Source organism: Rhinopithecus roxellana, chromosome 3, assembly GCF_007565055.1.
Source record: "Rhinopithecus roxellana isolate Shanxi Qingling chromosome 3, ASM756505v1, whole genome shotgun sequence".
Taxonomy (NCBI): Eukaryota; Metazoa; Chordata; class Mammalia; order Primates; family Cercopithecidae; genus Rhinopithecus; species Rhinopithecus roxellana.
The window spans coordinates 1,326,321-1,346,009 of record NC_044551.1 but is presented as its reverse complement, the minus strand read 5'-3'; the positions used below and the strand labels follow the sequence as shown (position 1 = coordinate 1,346,009).

At 42.0% G+C, this 19,689-nt stretch overlaps 1 protein-coding gene and 1 pseudogene across 1 annotated transcript in view; one reads left to right on the top strand and one right to left on the bottom strand.

Annotated features, from left to right (window-relative positions):
* The window catches only part of FAM169A (family with sequence similarity 169 member A), an 85,463-nt gene extending 67,863 nt beyond the window's left edge, over positions 1–17,600 (top strand). The window contains exons 11-13 of the mRNA XM_030927259.1: positions 4,808–4,964; positions 15,828–16,031; positions 16,962–17,600. Of these exons, the coding sequence (XP_030783119.1) occupies positions 4,808–4,964; positions 15,828–16,031; positions 16,962–17,510 (910 nt within the window). The 3' untranslated portion in view covers positions 17,511–17,600. The remainder of the gene's footprint in view (positions 1–4,807; positions 4,965–15,827; positions 16,032–16,961) is intronic.
* LOC104662472 lies at positions 576–1,623 on the bottom strand (annotated as a pseudogene).
* Positions 17,601–19,689: the final 2,089 nt, after the last annotated feature.

Here is a 19,689-nt window from a genome sequence, read left to right as displayed (position 1 = left end):
TATTTGAATTATCCATATTTAAATTCTTGTACAAGATTATTAGTTGTTTATCAATGCTAAGTGTTACCTTGGCAATGCTATTGGGAGAAGTTGCTAATAAGAGACTGGCATAAACTCACTTCATGTGTGAAAATCTAGGAGAATATCTAGTGGTTATATTATCCCTAATTAGTCATTATCACCAATGCTCAATTTGATGGTATGGTTTTAAGTAATGCTGAGATTTAGTCAGTTTTTTTCCCCCCACATTCAGTTCTTTAATTTTCTAGTGGACAGTTTACATATCTCCCTCATGCTGTCTTTTAAGTTAGTGTGACAGTTTTCCATAATAAACTACTTAAAGAGAAGCTTTGGTCAAGAATGGAATGAAATTGCAAAAAAACAAAAACAAAAAACCATTGCTTTTAAAATACCAACTGTTTCACCAATTTTATATTCAAACAAAACCACACGGTATTGGCGTGCTATGTGTTTTTGTGTTTCCTTGGGGCTGGCTTCCTTGCCATGGTGCCACGGCGCAGCTGCGGTCAGCCACAGTTTGTCTGTCATGCTGGATGGTGGAGGCTCACTCAGCTTCATATTATCCAGAGGGCCTTGAAATCCCATATTGTCATGGCTCCATCGATGCCAGTAGTGCAATATTTGTGACAATCTTTCTTGTCTACCTCATAAATAGAGACTTGAGCGATGCTGTTCTGGTGCAGCATCTCCAAAGCCATGTTGCAGCCCTCAGTCATGGCCCTGTTGTCCATATTGCAGAAGCATTCCATGGCAGACATGTTGCGTTGGATGCTCTGTTTTGGAATCTCTAACTTGGAGACAAAGGTCAGGCAGCCACAGTCATCGTAGTTAAAGAGCATTGGTCAGCAGTCATAGCCAGCAGCCACGACACTGTTCTCTGAGACGAATGACACACTCAGGAGCAGCTGGAACTCCGTCTTCAGATTGAGACCTGCATACTTTTTGAGGCATGAGCAACAGACATGGTGCTGTCGTGGCTGGCCCAGGCCAGGTGGCTCCCACAGGCAGAGAAGCTGACCCCGTGGACCCAGCCACCAGTGCCACTGCCACCAAACTCTGACATCAGCTGCCCAAAAGGCATCTTACTGTCCCAGGTCATGCTGGCTGGCTTTTCATCCACTTCTTTAATGTGGGAAGAAAACACACTGTGTTTGAAGTCACATGATCCTGCTGCCAGCAAAACTTTGTTGGGATGCCAATCCAAGCTGAGGACTGTGGAGCAAATCAGCTTTTTAATGTGCTTGCTCACCCACCAGTCATTTTCAGACTCAAAGTAACAAACAGAAATGAGTTGTGCTTCACTTCCCACAGCAAATTTGTTCTCTGGAGGGGACCACTTCACAAAAGTAGCTGTGTGATTAATTCTTAGGATTATCAGGGTTGGCTTCCAGACACCATCTTGCTGACTCCAGACATAGGCATTGTGGTCTGCGCCACAAGTGACCACACAGTCGCTCTTGGCAGCCCAGTCAGTACCTGTGATGTGTCCACTGTGCTCCTTGAGTTCATGAGCTTTCACCCACTGGTGTTCCTTCTTATAGATGTGCACTTCGTGATTATTGAGACTGAGGGCAATCTGAGTACGATCCCTGTTTCAGGCATGACAGTTGATTGGCTCTAGTAAAAACTGATGCAGTGACATTATTCTTAGTGTTTTCAAAAGAGAGAAAGCTGGGGTTGAGGCAGTCTGGACGGTCTCAGAGCAGAGGATTCGCAGACTGGGCAGTTGACGTGAACAGGCTCTAGTCAGTTTTAAAATACCCTCAGTTTTACTTTATTGATTCATTTTACTGGGCTGTTGGATGTAATTTGTAAATTAGTGATAACCATAAATAGTACAGTCAGTTCCTTCAGGAATTTAGTTGCCAGCTGAATCAACAGAACACTTGAGTCTCAACTTTATCCTGTCTTTGAATCTTAAAGCAAGACTCTAACTTTTATAATAAAATTAGATTTCTGCCCTAACAGTTCTGCCAGCTGTTCCTGAGTCAACCATTTAGTTAATTCAAAACTTCGCCATTTTAACTGTCAAATTATTGTAGTCAAGTAGAGAATTCTGTAGCTGTGCTTATCCTATTACGCAAATAATTTTAAATTTAGGTAATTAGGTTTGTAAATGTTTGTTTTGGTGAAAAATTTGTAATGTTAAAGATAGATATAAGGAAATATTTAAATCTAGTAATTAAAAAATGAGTTTAGAAAACTGGTTTTCTCACTGAGCCATATTTTGATGTAGTGCCCTTTTTAGAAGGGTAACAATGTATTTTAAATTTAGCCTCCCAGAATTATTATGGAGTGTTGTTTGCTTTTCATAAGCAGAACAGTAGAAGTTTACGCTTGACTGTTTGCTCAAACATATGAACAACAAAACATCATCTTAGCCCTCAAAGGATTGACTGCCTAGGGATAAAGAGAGATACGTACACAGTTTAAGAGCACCGTAAGGTGGATTGCAATAGTACAATAATGGAAAGTGCAGAATGCTGTGGATACTGAGGAAAGAGTGTTAGATTCTAATTGAGGGAATGGAGAGATTTGGCATTTGGGCCTGGGCATCAAAGGTAAATAGAAACCCAACAAGTGGAGCTGAGACAGAAGACTTTCTAGTGTAAAGGTCCACCGACTATGGCCTGTAGGCCAAATCTGACCTGCCACCTGTTTTTGTAAATAAAATTTTATTGTAAGACATCCATGCTCATTAAGCTTATATATTTTAAATTATTGTTTATTAAGCATACATATATTTTTATATATTATTAAGCTTATATATTTTTAGTTATGTTTGCATTGGAACGGCAGAGTTGAATGGTTGGAACAGAGACCATATGGCCCACGATGCCTAAAGGAAAGGTTTGCTGATCCCTTTTCTACACCAAAGCTGAGAAGTAGAACTTTCTGCAGTGATGGAAATGTTTTTTATTTACACTGCCCGGTATAATAGCCATTAGCCAGTGTGCCCATTGAAGTATGGCTAGTGCAACTAAAGAACTGAATTGTTTCATTTAATTTTAATTTAAATGTAAAATAGTGAAGTGTGTCTCATGGCTATTGTATCAGTACAGATTTCAACTAAAGCACTGACATGAGCAAAGGCACAAAGCTAGGAGGAATGTTACTAAGGATAATTGATGAATAAGGTAAATATAAGGGTCTAGGCTGGGCATGGTGGCTCATGCTTGTAATCCCAGCACTTTGGGAGGCCGAGGCGAGTGGATCACCTGAGGTCAAGAGTTCGAAACCAGCCTGGCCAACATGGCAAAACCCTGTCACTACTAAAAACACAAAAATTAGCCCGGCATGGTGGCACACTTCTGTAATCCCAGCTACTCAGTAGGCTGAGGCAGGAGAATCGTTTGAACCCAGGAGGTGGAGGTTGCAGTGAGCCGAGATCACACCATTGCACTCCAGCCTAGATGACAGAGGGAGACCCTGCCTCAAAAACAAAAACAAACAAATATGTTAGGCTTTCAAAGAAGGTACACTTTATTCACTGAGCTTATAGAGAACCACCAGAAGTTTCTGAGCTGGGCTATCACAGGTATAGATAATGTGCATTAGAAAGACAGCTCTGAAAGCCTTGATGAAGATGTACTGCAAGTCTGAAGATGAATTGGGAAGAACTACAGTGCTCCAGAGAGAACTGGGACCTGAAGCAGACCTGTGAAAATGGGCATAGAAAGTCAGGAATATATTTGAAGGGCAATTTTGGAGTTAGAACTAAACCATATAGTGTGTTGTCCAAGGTGACATTTTTGAGAATGAAAGGAGCATTATTAATAATTATGCCAGTATCCATAATTATGGACAAAAGTCTGTAAACTGGGACTGCTCCAGGTAAACCGGGATATATGCTGATTCTAATAGAGTAAGATCCATGGTCTTTCAGTATAAATGAGGTTAAAAAAAAAAAAAAAAAAGGTGGCTGGGCGCGGTGGCTCAAGCCTGTAATCCCAGCACTTTGGGTGGCCGAGACGGGCAGATCACGAGGTCAGGAGATCGAGACCATCCTGGCTAACGCGGTGAAACCCCGTCTCTACTAAAAAATACAAAAAACTAGCTGGGCGATGTGGCGGGCGCCTGTAGTCCCAGCTACTCGGGAGGCTGAGGCAGGAGAATGGCGTAAACCCGGGAGGCGGAGCTTGCAGTGAGCTGAGATCCGGCCACTGCACTCCAGCCTGGGCGGCAGAGCGAGACTCCCTCTCAAAAAAAAAAAAAAAAAAAAAGGTAAGATACAGGCCGGGCGCGGTGACTTACGCCTGTAATCCCAGCACTTTGGGAGGCCGAGATGGGTGGATCACGAGGTCAGGAGATGGAGACCATCCTGGCTAACATGGTGAAACCCTGTCTGTACTAAAAATACAAAAAATTAGCTGAGTGTGGTGGCACGCGCCTGTAGTCTCAGCTATTGGAGAGGCTGAGGCAGGAGAATTGCTTGAACCTGGGAGGTGGAGGTTGCAGTGAGCCGAGATCGCGCCACTGCACTCCAGGCTGGGCAACAGAGCGAGACTTTGTCTCAAAAAAAAAAAAAAAAAAACAACAACAACAAAAAAAAAAAAACAAAAGATCCGATAAGATATGGATAGAATAAAAGAAGAACGGTCTAGTTTACATAATTGAGAAGATGGTAATATTATAAGACGATGAAGAGATTGGTTTTAGACTTGTAAAATCTGAAGTTGTTGACAGCATAGTTGATTCTCTAAAATGTTACTTTAACAAAAGACTTCTGAGATTTTATATTTATGCTTAATAAAACAAGTGAGAATGGTTTTCTTTTGTTTTTTAGATTGGAGTCCACTGCACGCCCATCAGAGAGCTCAGAAGAATTCCTGGAAGAAGAACCCGAACAGAGAGGGATTGAATTTGAGGATGAAAGCAGTGATAAAGATGCACGGCCAGCACTGGAAACCCCGCCACAGCAAGAGAAGCAAGATGGTGAAAAGGTATGAGATCACTTACTCAGTAAAATGAAAATAAGTAAACTAAATTTTACCTTTCGTAATCATATATTGTTAGAAAAGTATACTGATATATTTTAGAGTCTTAGAAATTGTGTTTAGTGTTAAAAAGCATGGGATTACAATGCCCCACTAGTTTTGTTTTCTTAAGTTACTGTGATTTAGCTCCTGCTTCCTCTATTTCATGATGAAATGACATGCTGTGTCAGCTCACTGCAGCCTCCACCTCCTGGGTTTAAGCAATTCTCCTGCCTCTGCCTCCCAAGTAGCTAGGATTACAGTTGCACCAACACGCCCGGCTAATTTGTGTGTGTGTGTGTGTGTGTGTGTGTGTGTGTGTTTGAGACAGGGTGTCGCTTTGTCACCCGGGCTGGAGTGCAGTGGTGCCATCTTGGCTCACTGCAAGCTCCACCTCCCAGGTTCACGCCATTCTCCTGCCTCAGCCTCCCGAGTAGGTGGGACTACAGGCGCCCACCACCACGCCCGGCTAATTTTTTGTGTTTTTAATAGAGATGCGATTTCACCGTGTTAGCCAGGATGGTCTTGATGATCTGACCTCGTGATCTGCCGAGACAGGGTTTCACCATGTTTGCCAAGCTGGTCTTGAACTCCTGATCCACTCGTCTCAGCCTCCCAAAGTGCTGGCCTCATGAAATGATATTTTAATGTTTATTTTTGTAATATTTCTTTTTCTTTTCTTTTCTTTTTTTTTTGAGACAGAGTCTTGCTCTGTTGCCCAGGCTGGAGTGCAGTGGCACAATCTTGGCTCACTGCAGCTGTGACTGCAGGTGCCCGCCACCACGTCCCGCTAATTTTTTGTGTTTTTAGTAGAGATGGGGTTTCACCGTGTTAGCCAAGATGGTCTTAGCCAGGCGTGAGCCATCGCGCCCGGCCTATTTTCGTAATTTTGGGGAGCAGATGGGTGTTTGGTTACATCGATAAATTCATTAGTGGTGATTTCTGAGATTTTCGTGCGCCCATCACCCAAGCAGTGTATACTATACCCAATGTGTAGTCTTTTATCCTCACCCCCCTCCTACCTTTTCCTGCAAGTCCCCAGAGTCCATTATATCACTCTTATGCCTTTGCATCCTCATAGCTTAGCTCCCACTTATGAGTGAGAACATACGATGTTGGGTTTTCCATTCCTGAGTTACTTCACTTAGAATAATGGTCTCCAACTCCATGCAGGTTGCTGTGAATGCCATTATTTCATTCATTTTTTATGACTGAGTAGTATTCCATGGTCTATATATACCACTTTTTTTTTTTTTTTTTTGAGATGGACTCTTGCTCTGTTGCTGGGCTGGAGTGCAGTGGCACACTCTCAGCTCACTGTAACCTCCAACCCCCTGGTTCAAGTGATTCTCCTGTCTCAGCCTCCCGGATAGCTGGGATTACAGGCACACACCACCACAGCCAGTTAATGTTTGTATTTGTAGTAGAGACGGGGTTTCACCATGTTGACCAGGATGGTCTCGATCTCCTGACCTCCTGATTCGCCCACTTTGGCCTCCCAAAGTGCTGGGATTACAGGCCACCGTGCCCGGCCTATATATACACATTTTCTTTATCCACTCATTGGTTGGTGGGCATTTAGCCTGGTTCCATAGTTTTTGCAGTTGCAAATTGTGCTGCTATAAACATGCACGTGCAAGTGTCTTTTTCATGTAATGACTTATTTTTTTCTGGGTAGATAGCCAGTAGTGGGCTTGCTGGATCAAATGGTAGTTCTACTTTTAGTTCCTTAAGGAATCTCCACACTGTTTTCCATAGTGGTTGTACTAGTTTACGTTCCAACCAGTAGTGTAAAAGTGTTCCCTTTTCACTATATCCACTCCAGCATCTATTTTTTTTATTGTGGCCATACTTACAGGAGTAAGGTGGTATCAAATTGTGGTTTTGATTTGCATTTCCTTGATAATTAGTATATCAGGGTTCTCTAGAGTGACAGAACTAATAGGATAGATGTATATAAAGGGGAGTTTATTAAGGAGTATCAACTCACATGATCACAGAGTCCCACAGTAGGCCATCTGCAAGGTGAAGAACAAGGAAGCAAGGAAGCCAGTCCGAGTCCCAAAGCTAAAGAACTTGGAGTCTGATGTTTGAGGGCAGGAAGCATCCAGCTCTGGAGAAAGATGTAGGCTGGGAGCCTAAGCCAGTCTAATCTCTCCATGTTCTTCTGCCTGCTTTTTATTCTGGCCATGCTGGCAGCTGATTAGATGGTGCCCACCTGGATTGAGGGTGGGTTTGCCTCTCCAGTCCACTGACTCAAATGTTAATTTCTTTTGGTAACACCACCCTTACAGCCACACCCAGGATCAGTACTTTGCATCCTTCAATCCAGTGAAGTTGACACTCAGTATTAACCATTACAAGTCTACCCCTTGTCAGCTTGAACCCATACACACTTCCTGAGATCATACATAGTCTTTAAATAAAGACAATAATGTAATAATTATGCGTAACACAATACAACTGTCATTCGTACAACTGGAAACCCCCAACCCAAATAATATTATGCAAAGTTAACACTTAATTGCTCATATGAAGTCAATAAATCTTATGTCACATGATGAAAGAAAAGGGAAATAAAATGAAAGTATTTTCTTATTACAAGTGTATACATGCGCAAACAAAATAAGAAAGAAATACTCATGACAATTACAGTCATCATTTCTGCAGCTGGTCGCGTGGTTGAAGCTGGTGTTGATGACTACCTTCTTCTGCTACCCATTCGGTATTCCCTTTGCCTTCAGCAAGCACTTTAGCAGGTTGTGTTTTTTTTTTCCTAGTGGAGTAACCCAAACCTTCATTCCTGAAGAGTCTGGGCCATTTGTAGTCTTGCCTGGATTGGGCTGTTGTAGTTTCCCATTGACCTTAATCACAGGGCATCGTAATACTAAGAGACACCCCAAGGGATCTCCTATATTCCATGCATACTCTTCCTTAACTCCATTGTGGAGTAGTAGACTGATTTCATCTTGATAGCCTGGGTCAGTCACCCCAGCCAACACTGTAGCTCCCTCAGCCTGTTGACTTAAAGGTAGCAGGAGCCCAAAGTGTCCAGGTGGCAATCTTAACTTCCAGTTTAATGGAATCATTGTTGTGTCTCCTGGTGCTAGTATTCCTCTCTCTGGAACTAATACCTCTAAGCCAGCAGAACGTAATGTTATGGGGACAGGAAGCAAAAATTTTGCTAGTGGATCACTAGGGGTGAAGGTGAGTGATGCCATTTCCACTTTTATCCCTGGATTCCTGGACCTGTGAATCCTGTCTATAAGAGAAACAGGACCATATACTGAAATGCTGATTCAGAGCATACACAGCCTGCTAGAGACCTTTGCCTCAGCCCTGCATAGTATTATCACCTAGTTGGCATTGTAATTGTGACTTCAAAAGGATATTCCACCGTTCTGTCAATCCAACTGCTTCCGGATGATGGGGAACATGGTAAGAACAGTGAATTCCCTGAGCATGAGCCCGCTGCCACACTTCTTTAGCCATAAAGTGAGTGCCTTCTTCAGAGGCAATGCTGTGTGGAGTACCATGATGGATAAGGCATTCCGTGAGTCCATGGATGGTAGTCTTGGCAGAAGCATTGCATACAGGATAGGCAAACTCATATCCACAGTAGGTGTCTGTTCCAGTGAGGACAAACCTCTGCTCTTTCCATGATGGAAGAGGTCCAGTATAATCAACCTGCCACCAATTAGCTGTCTGATCACCCTGAGGACTGGTGTCATAGTAAGGGCTTAGTGTTGGTCTGTGCTGCTGGCAAATTGGGCACTCAGCAGTGGCCGTAGCCAGGTCAGCCTTGGTGAGTAGAAGTCCATGTTGCTGAGCCCATGTGTAACCTCCATCCCTGCCGCCACGGCCACTTTGTTCATGGACCCATTGGGCGATGACAGGGGCAGCTGGGGAAGGAGGCTGAGTAGTGTCCACAGAACAAGTCATCCTATCCACTTGATTATTAAAATCCTCCTCTGCTGAGGTCACCGTTTAGTGAGCATTCACATGGGATACAAATATCTTCAGTTTTTTACCACTCAGAGAGGTCCATCCACATAACCTCTTCCCTACATTTCTTTGTCACCAATTTTCCAATCATGCTTCTTTCAAATCCCTGACCATCATCCAAACCATTGGCTACAGCCTATGAATCAGTATATTGTCACACATCTGGCCATTTCTCCTTCCTCGCAAACTGCACAACCAGGTGCACTGCTCGAAGTTCTGCCCACTGGGAAAATTTTCCTTCACCAGTGTCCTTCAGGGATGTCCTAGAAAGGGGCTGTAGTGCTGCAGCTGTCCACTTTTGGGTGGTACCTGCATATCATGTGGAACCATCTGTGAAACAGGCCCTAGTCTTCTCTTACTCTGTCAACTGATTATAAGGAACTCCCCATGAGGCCATCGGTGCAGGCTGGGGAAAAGGAGGCAGAGTGGCAGGAGTAGAGACCATGGGCGTTTGAGCCACTTCCTCATGTAACTTACTTGTGTCTTCAGGACCTGCTCAAGCCCGATCACATATATGCCACTTCAGTTTGATGATGGAATGCTGCAGTGCATGACCCACTTTATGATTAGATGGGTCAGAAAGCACCCAGTTCATGATAGGCAGTTCAGGTCGCATGGTGACTTGATGACCCATAGTCAAACATTCAGTTTCTACCAAAGCCCCGTAACAGGCCAAGAACTCTCTCTCAAAAGGAGAGCAGTTATCTGCAGAAGATGGCAGGGCTTTGCTCCAAATTCTTAGAGGCTTCCTACTGTGATTCACCTATGGGGGCCTGCCAAAGGCTCCAAATAGTACTTGTCTCTCAAAAGGAGAGTAGTTATCTGCAGAACATGGCAGGACCTTGCTTCAAAATCCTAGAGGCCCCTTCTGTGATTCACCTATGGAGGCCTGCCAAAGGCTCCTAACAGCATCCCTATCTGCCACTGACACCTCAAGCACCATTGGATCTGCTGGATCATACAGCCCAAGTGGCAGAGCAGCTTGCACAGCAGCCTGGACCTGTCGCAGAGCCTTATCCTGTTCTGGAGCCTACTCAAAACTGGCAGCCTTTCGGGTCACTTGATAAATGGGTTGGAGTAACACAACCAAATGAGGAATTTGTTGCCTCCAAAATCCAAATAGGCCAACTATGTGTTGTGCCTCTTTCTTGGCTGTAGTAGGGGCCAAATGCAGCATCTTACTCTTTACCTTAGAAGGAATATCTCCACAGGCCCCACACCACTGGACCCCTAGAAATTTTACTGAGGTAGAAGGTCCCTGAATTGTAGTCGGTTTTATTTCCCATCCTTTGGCATGCAAATGTCCCACTAGTAAGTCAGTGTGCTTGCTACTTCTTGCTCACTGGATCCCATCAGCATAATGTCATCAATGTTATGGACCAGTGTGATAACTTGTGGAAGCAAAAAGCGATCAAGGTCTCTTTGAACAAGGTTATGTCACAAATCTGGAGAGTTGATATACCCCTGAGGTGGGACAGGAAAAGTATATTGCTGGCCTTGCCAGTGGAACACAAATTGCTTCTGGTGGGCCTTATGGACAGGAATAGAGAAAAAGGCATTTGGCAAATCAGAGGCTGCATACCAGGTACCAGGAGATGTGTTAATTTGCTCAAGCAATGAAACCACATCTGGTGCAGCAGCTACAACTGGAGTCACCACTTGGTTAAGCTTATGATAATCCACTGTCATTCTCCAAGATCCATCTGTCTTCTGCACAGACCAAATGAGAGAGTTGAATGGGGATGTGGTGGGAATCACCACCCCTGCACTGTCCTTGATGTTGGCACTAAGCTCCGCAGTGCCTCCAGGGATGCGATACTGTGTTTGACTATTTTTCTAGGTAGAGGCAACTCTAATGGTTTCCATTTGGCCTTTCCCACCATAATAGCCCTCACCCCACCAGTCAGGGAGCCAATGTGGGGGCTCTGCGAGTTGCTAAGTATGTCTATACCAATTATGCATTCTGGCACTGGGGAAATGACCACAGGATGAGTCCGGGGACCCACTGGACCCTCTGTAAGTCAGAGCTGAGCTAAAACTCCATTAGATTACCTGATCTTCATAAGCCCCTACTTTAACCACAATGACATTTTGGGTCCCCCGGAATCAACGTCAGCTCAGAGCCAGTGTCTAGTAGTCCTCGAAATGTCTGATCATTTCCCTTTCCCCAGTGCACAGTTACCTGGTCAAAGGCCAGAGGTCCCCTTGGGGAAGGATGGGAGAAAGATTCACAGCATAAATTGTCGGTATTGTAGTGGAGTCCTTCCTCAAGGGGCTTCATTCAAGGGGTTCTGGGTCTATAAAGTGGCTCAAGTCTGGAAATTGAGGGGCTGTGATTCTCTTTTTTTCTGTAATTCAAATTAGTCTTCTGTCCACTTGACCTGGAAGTTTTCCATTTATATGAATTAAGTAGGAATTCATTAGGCTTCCTATCAATTCTACTTCTGGGAACACTGATTAATTAGCCAGTGCAAAAGCTCTGCACAAGTCAGATTATTCTGATTGCTGCTTTGCCTCTGTGGTTCATTATGGTAGCTCGCCCACCTTGCATTTGATGGTTGAGTGTTCCCACTTGGCCCCTGCCACCTCTGGATCCAATTATTCCCATTGTATTTAAATTTTGTAGTTGAGTGACTGTGGTTCCCACTGTTAGATCTGGCATATAGAGAAGAGCAATCATAGAGCTCTTCAAAGATTCACGTGCTGCCCTCACAAATCTCTTTCACAAAGCATTGGTCAAGGGTGTATCTTCTGGACCCTCCCAGATGGGATGAGTAGGTCTAAAGTGACTAATCCACTCCACCATCCCAATCTCCCTAAGCCTTTGGATCCCTTCCTCTACATTAAACCAAGGGAGATCAGGCATTTCCAGCTCGCTCAGAGTGAACCATCTTTTAATCTATATTTCAGCTAACCAAGCAATCAATCTATTAGAACCTTTTTAAACTCCCTGAGCAGCAAGATTAAATGCAGAGTCCCTGCTTAGTGGGCCCAAATCAATAAATTTAGCCTGATGCAACTCTTGTGTTCCTTCCACCATCATCCCACACCCTTAACATCCATTCCCACACCTTTTTTCCAGATTCCTGCCTATATAAATTAGAAAACTCAGTTCTTTTCAAGTGTAGCACACCTCCTTGTGGGTCACACTCTGAACTTCACCTCTAGGGGGCCGCTGGGACTTTAGTCCAGTTATAGGTCTAGAAGCAAACAGGGCTGATTCTTCTCTCCTGAGGTAATGTTACCACTACTTGGGATGGTGAAGCTGTTTCTTCTGGCAAAAAGGCTCATCTTCTGGCAAAAAGGCTCATCAGAGTTTATAAGCTCTGTGTCCCCAGCGTCATCAGGGTCCTCCTACATGTCCCCATTCCAAGTTGTAGGTTCCCATTCTTTTCCAATCAGGGCTCTCACTTTAACAGTAAACACCTGGTGAGGCTGTGCATGTGCCTTTCGTTGCAGGTTAGCCACTCACAAGATAAGAGGTTGTGTCTGATTTTCCACAATTTCAGCTTTGTCTACAGGAGACAAGACTCTCACTCAGGGCTTTTGAACTATCTGCTTTTGAAGCCTGGAGTTAGAATCCCTGAGTTCATCATTGTTTTTCATCACTTTGTCCAGTGAACTTAGGAGCAGCCAACCAACTTCATTGTGTTCCTTGGTTCTCCACATATGGTCCAAGGTATTATGTGGAGAGTCACCAAACTTCTTCCCTCTCAGAAGTGGTGAATCAGGAGTGTCAAATGCATTTATTTTGCATCACTCTAAACAGTTCATGCCAAGGACTATCAGTGTTCTCCGTACTATTAGAAGTAGAGTCCTTAGCATTTTGGGGTCTCCCAAAATATTAAGGAGCCATCTCCAGAAACCCACCGACAAAAGAACTCCATCCTTAATATTCTGTTCCTCTAGAACCACTCCTGGTACCAAAGTCTGTTAGGGTTCTCTAGAGGGACAGAACTAATAGGATAGGTGTATATATAAAGGGGAGTTTTTAAGGAATGTTAACTCGCACGATCACAAGGTCCCACAATAGGCTGTCTGCAAGCTGAGGAGCAAGGAAGCCACTCTGAGTCCTGAAGCTGAAGAACCTGGAGTCCTATGTTTGAGGGCAGGAAGCATCCAGCACGGGAGAAAGATGTAGGCTGGGAGGCTAAGCTAGTTTAATCTCTTCATGTTCTTCTGCCTGCTTTTTATTCTGGCCATGCTGGCAGCTGATTAGATGGTGCCCACCTGGACTGAGGGTGGGTTTGCCTCTTCCAGTCCACTGACTCAAATGTTAATTTCTTTTGGTAACACCACCTTTACAGCCACACCCAGGATCAATACTTTGCATCCTTCAGTCCAATCAAGTTGACAGTATTAACCATCACAATTAGTGATATTGAGCATTTTTCCAGTGTTTGTTGGCCGTTTGTGTATCTTCTTTTGAGAATTGTCTATTCGTGTCCTTATCCCACTTTTTGATAGGAAACTATATATATGCATGTGTGTGTGTGTTGAGACAGATTCTCACTCTGTCACACAGGCTGGAGTACAGTGGCGTGATCTCAGCTCACTGCAACCTCCATCTCCTGAGTTTAAGCGATTCTCATGCCATAGCCTCCTGAGTAGCTTGAATTACAGGCATGTGCCACCATGCCGGGCTAATTTTTGTATTTTCAGTAGAGATGGGGTTTTTGCCAATGTTGGCCAGTCTGGTCTTGAACTCTGGACCTCAAGTGATCCGCTCCCCTTGGCCTCCCAAAGTGCTGGGATTACAGGCGTAAACCACTGTGCCTGGCTGGAAACTATATTTTTAAATGATATTTTTATTGTAGAAAATTGAGAAAATGAAAAAAAGCACATATGGGAAGTTAAACCTCAAATTTTTTAAAAACAGGATTTGTATGCATCTAGACGTTTATGGAAATATGTATTTGTGGGAGGTTTTTTTTCCACTTTTTTTTTTGAGACAGAGTCTCGTTCTGTCACCCAAGCTGGAATGTGGTGGCACAATCTCGGCTTAACTACAGCCTCTGCCTCCCAGGTTCAAGCAGTTCTCTGCCTCAGCCTCCCCAGTACCTGGGACTACAGGCGCCCGCCATCACACCCAGCTAATTTTTGTATTTTTAGTAGAGATGGGGTTTCACCATCTTGGCCAGGCTGGTCTTGAACTCCTGACCTCATGATCCACCTGCCTTGGCTTCCAAAGTGCCCGGATTACAGGCGTGAGCCACCACGCCTGTCCTTTTTTTCACTTTTAAAAAGTTAAGATTATATTGTACATACTTCATGGAACCTGTTTCATGCAATAAGATATACAGCAGTGCCAGTGACAACTTCCATTTTAACTTTTTTTTTTTAACCTGGGTTGATTATCCTCTCTTCCTGAGGTTCTCTGGTCTCCTGACTTCATAACACTACTGCACTTTGGTTTCTTGGTTTTTGTTTTTGTTTTTTTTTTTGAGACGGAGTCTTGCTCTGTCTCCCCTGGCTGGAGTGCAGTGGCACGATCTCTCTGGCTCACTGCTACCTCTGCATCCTGGGTTCAAGCTATTCTTCTGCCTCAGCCTCCCGAATAGCTGGGACTACAGGCGAGTGCCGCCACACCGGGCTAATTTTTATATTTTTAGTAGAGATGGGGTTCCACCATATTGGCCAGGCTGGTTTCTTGGTTTTTCTATCTCTGAAGTATTATTTTTATTTTTTGACTCTTCTCATACTTGCTTTTTCCCCCTTATTGTGGACACTCTGGAAAAAGTCCTTGATTTTCTGAACTTTGGTTCATGTTTTCTTTTTTTGAAAATATATCCAATCTCATGACTTCAACTGTTTTATCTATGGGAATGGCCAGTAACTCTAGACTTATATCTCTCTCCCACTCTGGTCATTTTTATGAGCTTTATATTACCTTCTGTGTGCACTCTATTCTGTGTATCATCTGGTGTAATAAAATAGATATTATTTTATAGATGATTTTTATTTTAGAACAATTTGCTTTCTTACTATAGAAAAATTAAAATCTCTGATTTCTCTTTTGGAAAAATTTCCTTGATATGCTTTTAGGGGTCCTACACAATGCAGTCACATCTATTTGTGACCACTTGAGTGCATCAGTTTTATAATTTTAATAATGGTAATAAAATTCCCCTTAATTATTAGAATGTCAGGATTAGAAATACTTGACATTAAATATAAGTTAATCGATAAACATTGGAAGAATTTTAGGAAATTGGAGAGTTCATGTTATCAAATAGCATCTCCATACTTTAATGATATGCAAGGACTGTTCAGAAATGACCCTGGCATTGACTGAGACTGGGGCTCTCTCCTCCCAGCAAGAAGCAGCACCTAAACTGAACTTCCCATTAGACTGTTAGTGCTTCCTACCTCTGGCACAATAAACTGTAATTTCCCATAGGCCCCAAAGATTCCAGATGCTGAACAGCTGGTGTTATGTAAAGAACTGGCATCAAGTCTATACTCTGGTGCCTTTTTCCTGAAAAGGTTCTTCCCATGATTGCCCTATAAGAAGGAAGAACTAGAAGTGGGTAGGGTCTTTTCATTGAATCTCCGACCCATACTGTGTATCCACAGAGCATCCTGGTCCTGCCCTATCTTTCCTTAAGAGCAGTGGGAGTATGGGGTACTCAGGATTATTTTATTTTGCTGATACTGCCTTATGAGTTTCCCTCTTCCCCCAGTAAGACTGTTCTTTAACCCATGTTCTATAATATAAACTTGAGTCTTGGTATAGGATAGGTAGGCACTGAGAAGGGACCCGTCATGTATGACAAATAAGTTAGTTTGTAATCATGTCCTTTTTTCCCCTCTCTCATGGTGTAGGAATCTGAATTAGAGCCTATGAATGGTGAGATAATGGATGATTCTCTTAAGACCTCACTTATAACAGAAGAGGAAGACTCCACTAGTGAAGTTTTAGATGAAGAATTAAAATTGCAGCCTTTTAATTCCAGTGAAGACTCTACAAATCTTGTTCCACTGGTGGTAGAATCTTCAAAACTCTCTGAGGCAGATGCAACAGATAAGGTAAGGGGGCGATGAGCTATTTTTTAATAAAGTATACCAATGTTGGTGACATTAGGGGGGAGGGTGCATGGTATATATATTTGCTTCCACCTTAACATGTACAGTGCTTTAGGAAGATTAACTTTATACTAATTTGATATTATAAGAAAATGTAATCAGTAATATTCTATAAATTCAAATAATTATAAACATTCCTATCTGATATGTGGTAACAAAATGAGTTTTATTACTTTTAATACTTTGTACTTAGGAAATGCTTAGAAAAATAGATAAAGCATTATTTACCAAATATTTGAGTACCTATATTGGTTATATAGTCTATGACTAAAACAGTAATTTATATTTGTTTTAATTAGGCAGACAGATTAGGTTAGTGGGGGAAAATATCCCGGAGTATTTTAAAAGAAATTTAATTTTGTTACTTTTGAATATTACAGTTTATGGCTAAAAAACTGTTGTATGGGATTATTTATTAGTGTCTCACCTAAGTAAAAGAATAAAACGTCCATTGCCCTAACTTACCTAATGAAATCGTAGTCAGACTTAAGTGTGGTGGCACAGTGAAGTCCCAAGGTGTTTTTGGTTCTGGCTCCAGTAACACCAGGAAACTAAAAAAACTGAGTTGATTCATGATTTTGAAGAATCTTGATATGAAGTTTAATGTGTCTTAATTACAAAATAATTATTTCATTATATCCTCAAAGAACTTAAGTGTATTAAAATTACCATGTGACACAATTTTGAAGAAATTGAGTTGTATTCAGAATATATACACATTTAGCAGAACAGAAATTCAAAAAAATACACGATTTTGAGTAATGAATACCGAATTGTTTATAGTTCAGTGTCATTGCATATTAGAGCCTGAGAAGAATTTATTTTTAGAACTGTATTACAAGTTTATTTGTTGACTAGGTTTTTAATTTTCAGACCCCACGTATACCTGACTCAGAAATGTTGATGGATGAAGGCACATCTGATGTAAAGGGGCACATGGAAGAGAAACTGTCCCTACTTCCAAGAAAGAAAGCACACCTTGGGAGTTCAGATAATGTTGCTACTATGTCACATGAAGAACGATCTGATGGTGGTTTTCCAAACTCTGTGATAGCCGAATTTTCTGAAGAACCAGTCTCTGAGAACTTCTCTCCCAATACTACTTCCTCATTGGAAGACCAGGGTGAGGAGGGGGTAGCTGAGCCCCAGGAAACATCTACTGCTCTTCCTCAGAGTTCTTTGATAGAGGTTGAACTTGAAGATGTGCCATTTTCACAGAATGCAGGACAGAAGAACCAGTCAGAGGAGCAGTCTGAAGCATCTTCTGAGCAACTGGATCAGTTTACACAATCGGCAGAAAAAGCTGTTGATAGCAGCTCAGAGGAAATAGAAGTGGAAGTGCCTGTGGTAGACAGGCGGAATTTAAGAAGAAAGGCCAAAGGGCATAAAGGACCTGCTAAGAAGAAAGCTAAGCTGACCTGAAGGAAGAAGAAAAGTGGATGATAAACCCTCTTCTTTGTAACATAATTGTTTTTAAAATATGGTAATTAATAAACAGCATGGGGCACAGGACAAAAATTTCCAAAATTTCAATTTGAACTTACTATGCAGTTTTTCGCTTCCCTTTAGAACGTAGAATTCACCATTCTTTTTAATTATTCAGGCTATTTTTGGTAAATGCAATTTTTTATTTTTATTAACCATGTTTCAATTTTGGGAAACCAGATCATATTATATTTTCTTTATCAGGTGGTACATCTGACCATTATTTCAAAAATATAATTAAAAAACTGAAAGTAGGCCGGGCGTGGTGGCTCAAGCCTGTAATCCCAGCACTTTGGGAGGCCGAGGCGGGCGGATCACGAGGTCAGGAGATCGAGACCATCCTGGCTAACAAGGTGAAACCCCGTCTCTACTAAAAAATACAAAAAACTAGCCGGGCGAGGTGGCGGGCGCCTGTAGTCCCAGCTACTCGGGAGGCTGAGGCAGGAGAATGGCGTGAACCCGGGAGGCGGAGCTTGCAGTGAGCTGAGATCCGGCCACTGCACTCCAGCCCGGGCCACAGAGCGAGACTCCGTCTCAAAAAAAAAACAAAAACAAAAACTGAAAGTAGTAGAATTTCCATTACTTACAAGGATCACAGAAATCTTTTATACTAAGGGTTTTAATAGTAAAACTTGGTGAGGGTTCTAGAAGTTTTAAATTTCAAAACTAATCACCAATTTTTTAAAACGTAGGCATGCCTAAACAAAAGTGTCAATAAATTAGAATAAATATAACTTCAAGTAAACGAGAGCACAAAAACAGGAACAAACTTACGGTCAAATGTTCATGAAGATATTTTGGTTTTGGCCTCTTAATCCTAGATATAGATGCGTTTTTTTCCTTTGACTTCACTATGGAAAGGTACACATAAAATCTGTTTCTGATTCATTCTATCATCTGATGTTAACAGTACTGTCAGGGATTTAACTGTGGCATGTGGGGACTAATTATTTAAAATTTCATTTGAAGTATTTGCTATAATTTTTGTCTGCATATGTGCAGATGCCTAGAAGTTTAGACTTCACTTTCACCTTTAATCAGGTAAAAATCACAACTATAATTTAGAGACATAGTTTAATTTGGACTTCTGGTCCTGATCAGACAGATAAATTAAGCTGGAGATTTTACTTTTATCCCAACCCAGTTAACATCTATATTTCAGAAGTATGAGGCTCCTTCCTAAGGCATCTCCTTAAATCTTGCCACCTCCCTAATTCTACTACAGTCTTATTTCTATTCCCCCACAGCTTTCATCACTTCTCTAACTCATGGAGTGATTCTCCAATCAACAGATCTTCCTGCCTGCTGGCTTATGCCCTTGATGTCCATTTTTGGGTAGGTTTGGAGGTGCACTCCACAATGTTAGATCTACATGGCAGGGGTAAAACTGCCTTGGGGAGCTATGGTTACAAGGGCTTCAATCAAATTGGAAGAGGCTTCAGTCATCCTTTGATTTGTACTGTGAGTACTGGTTGCAAGCTGGCCTGTTAAGTGTATGTTGTGTTGCCATAGCAAAGGCCTAGGAAAATTTGAAGAAAAAAAACCCTGAACTGTTAATTTTTGTAATTTATTTAAAAATGAACAAAATGGTTATTAGAATCCAAAGATATTCTAAAAACAATTCTACTCTTGGGAAATATTATGTGTACTCAAGTTTGCACTTAAGCTGGAGAATGTTTTGAGACCATTTAGTTTTAAAAATAGCTTGATCTTGATCCTTACACAAAAGAAACATTACGACTGTGTCATTATTTGAGATAGCTAAGGATTGATGTTGAAAGTTTATTCAGTCTATAGTAAGCTGATGTCATGTCAATAAATTTTGTTTGGGGATGTTGGTATTTTCGATCTAATTAGTTAAAATCTTTAAGCAGACAAAATAGTAAACCCTCTTATTTGTGTTAGATTTTGAACACCTGTATTCTATGTTTTCTTTAATTATTAGTCAGAGGTAAGCCAGATTATTTCATACTAAATGAAAATTAAAGCACTTTGGCCATTTATTTTCTCAACAGATCTAATACTAAGTTAAAAAAAAGTATGACTACTATTAATCTACCATTTATGCTGTTTTATACATTTTATGAGAAACTTCTGTATCACAAAGGGAAATATT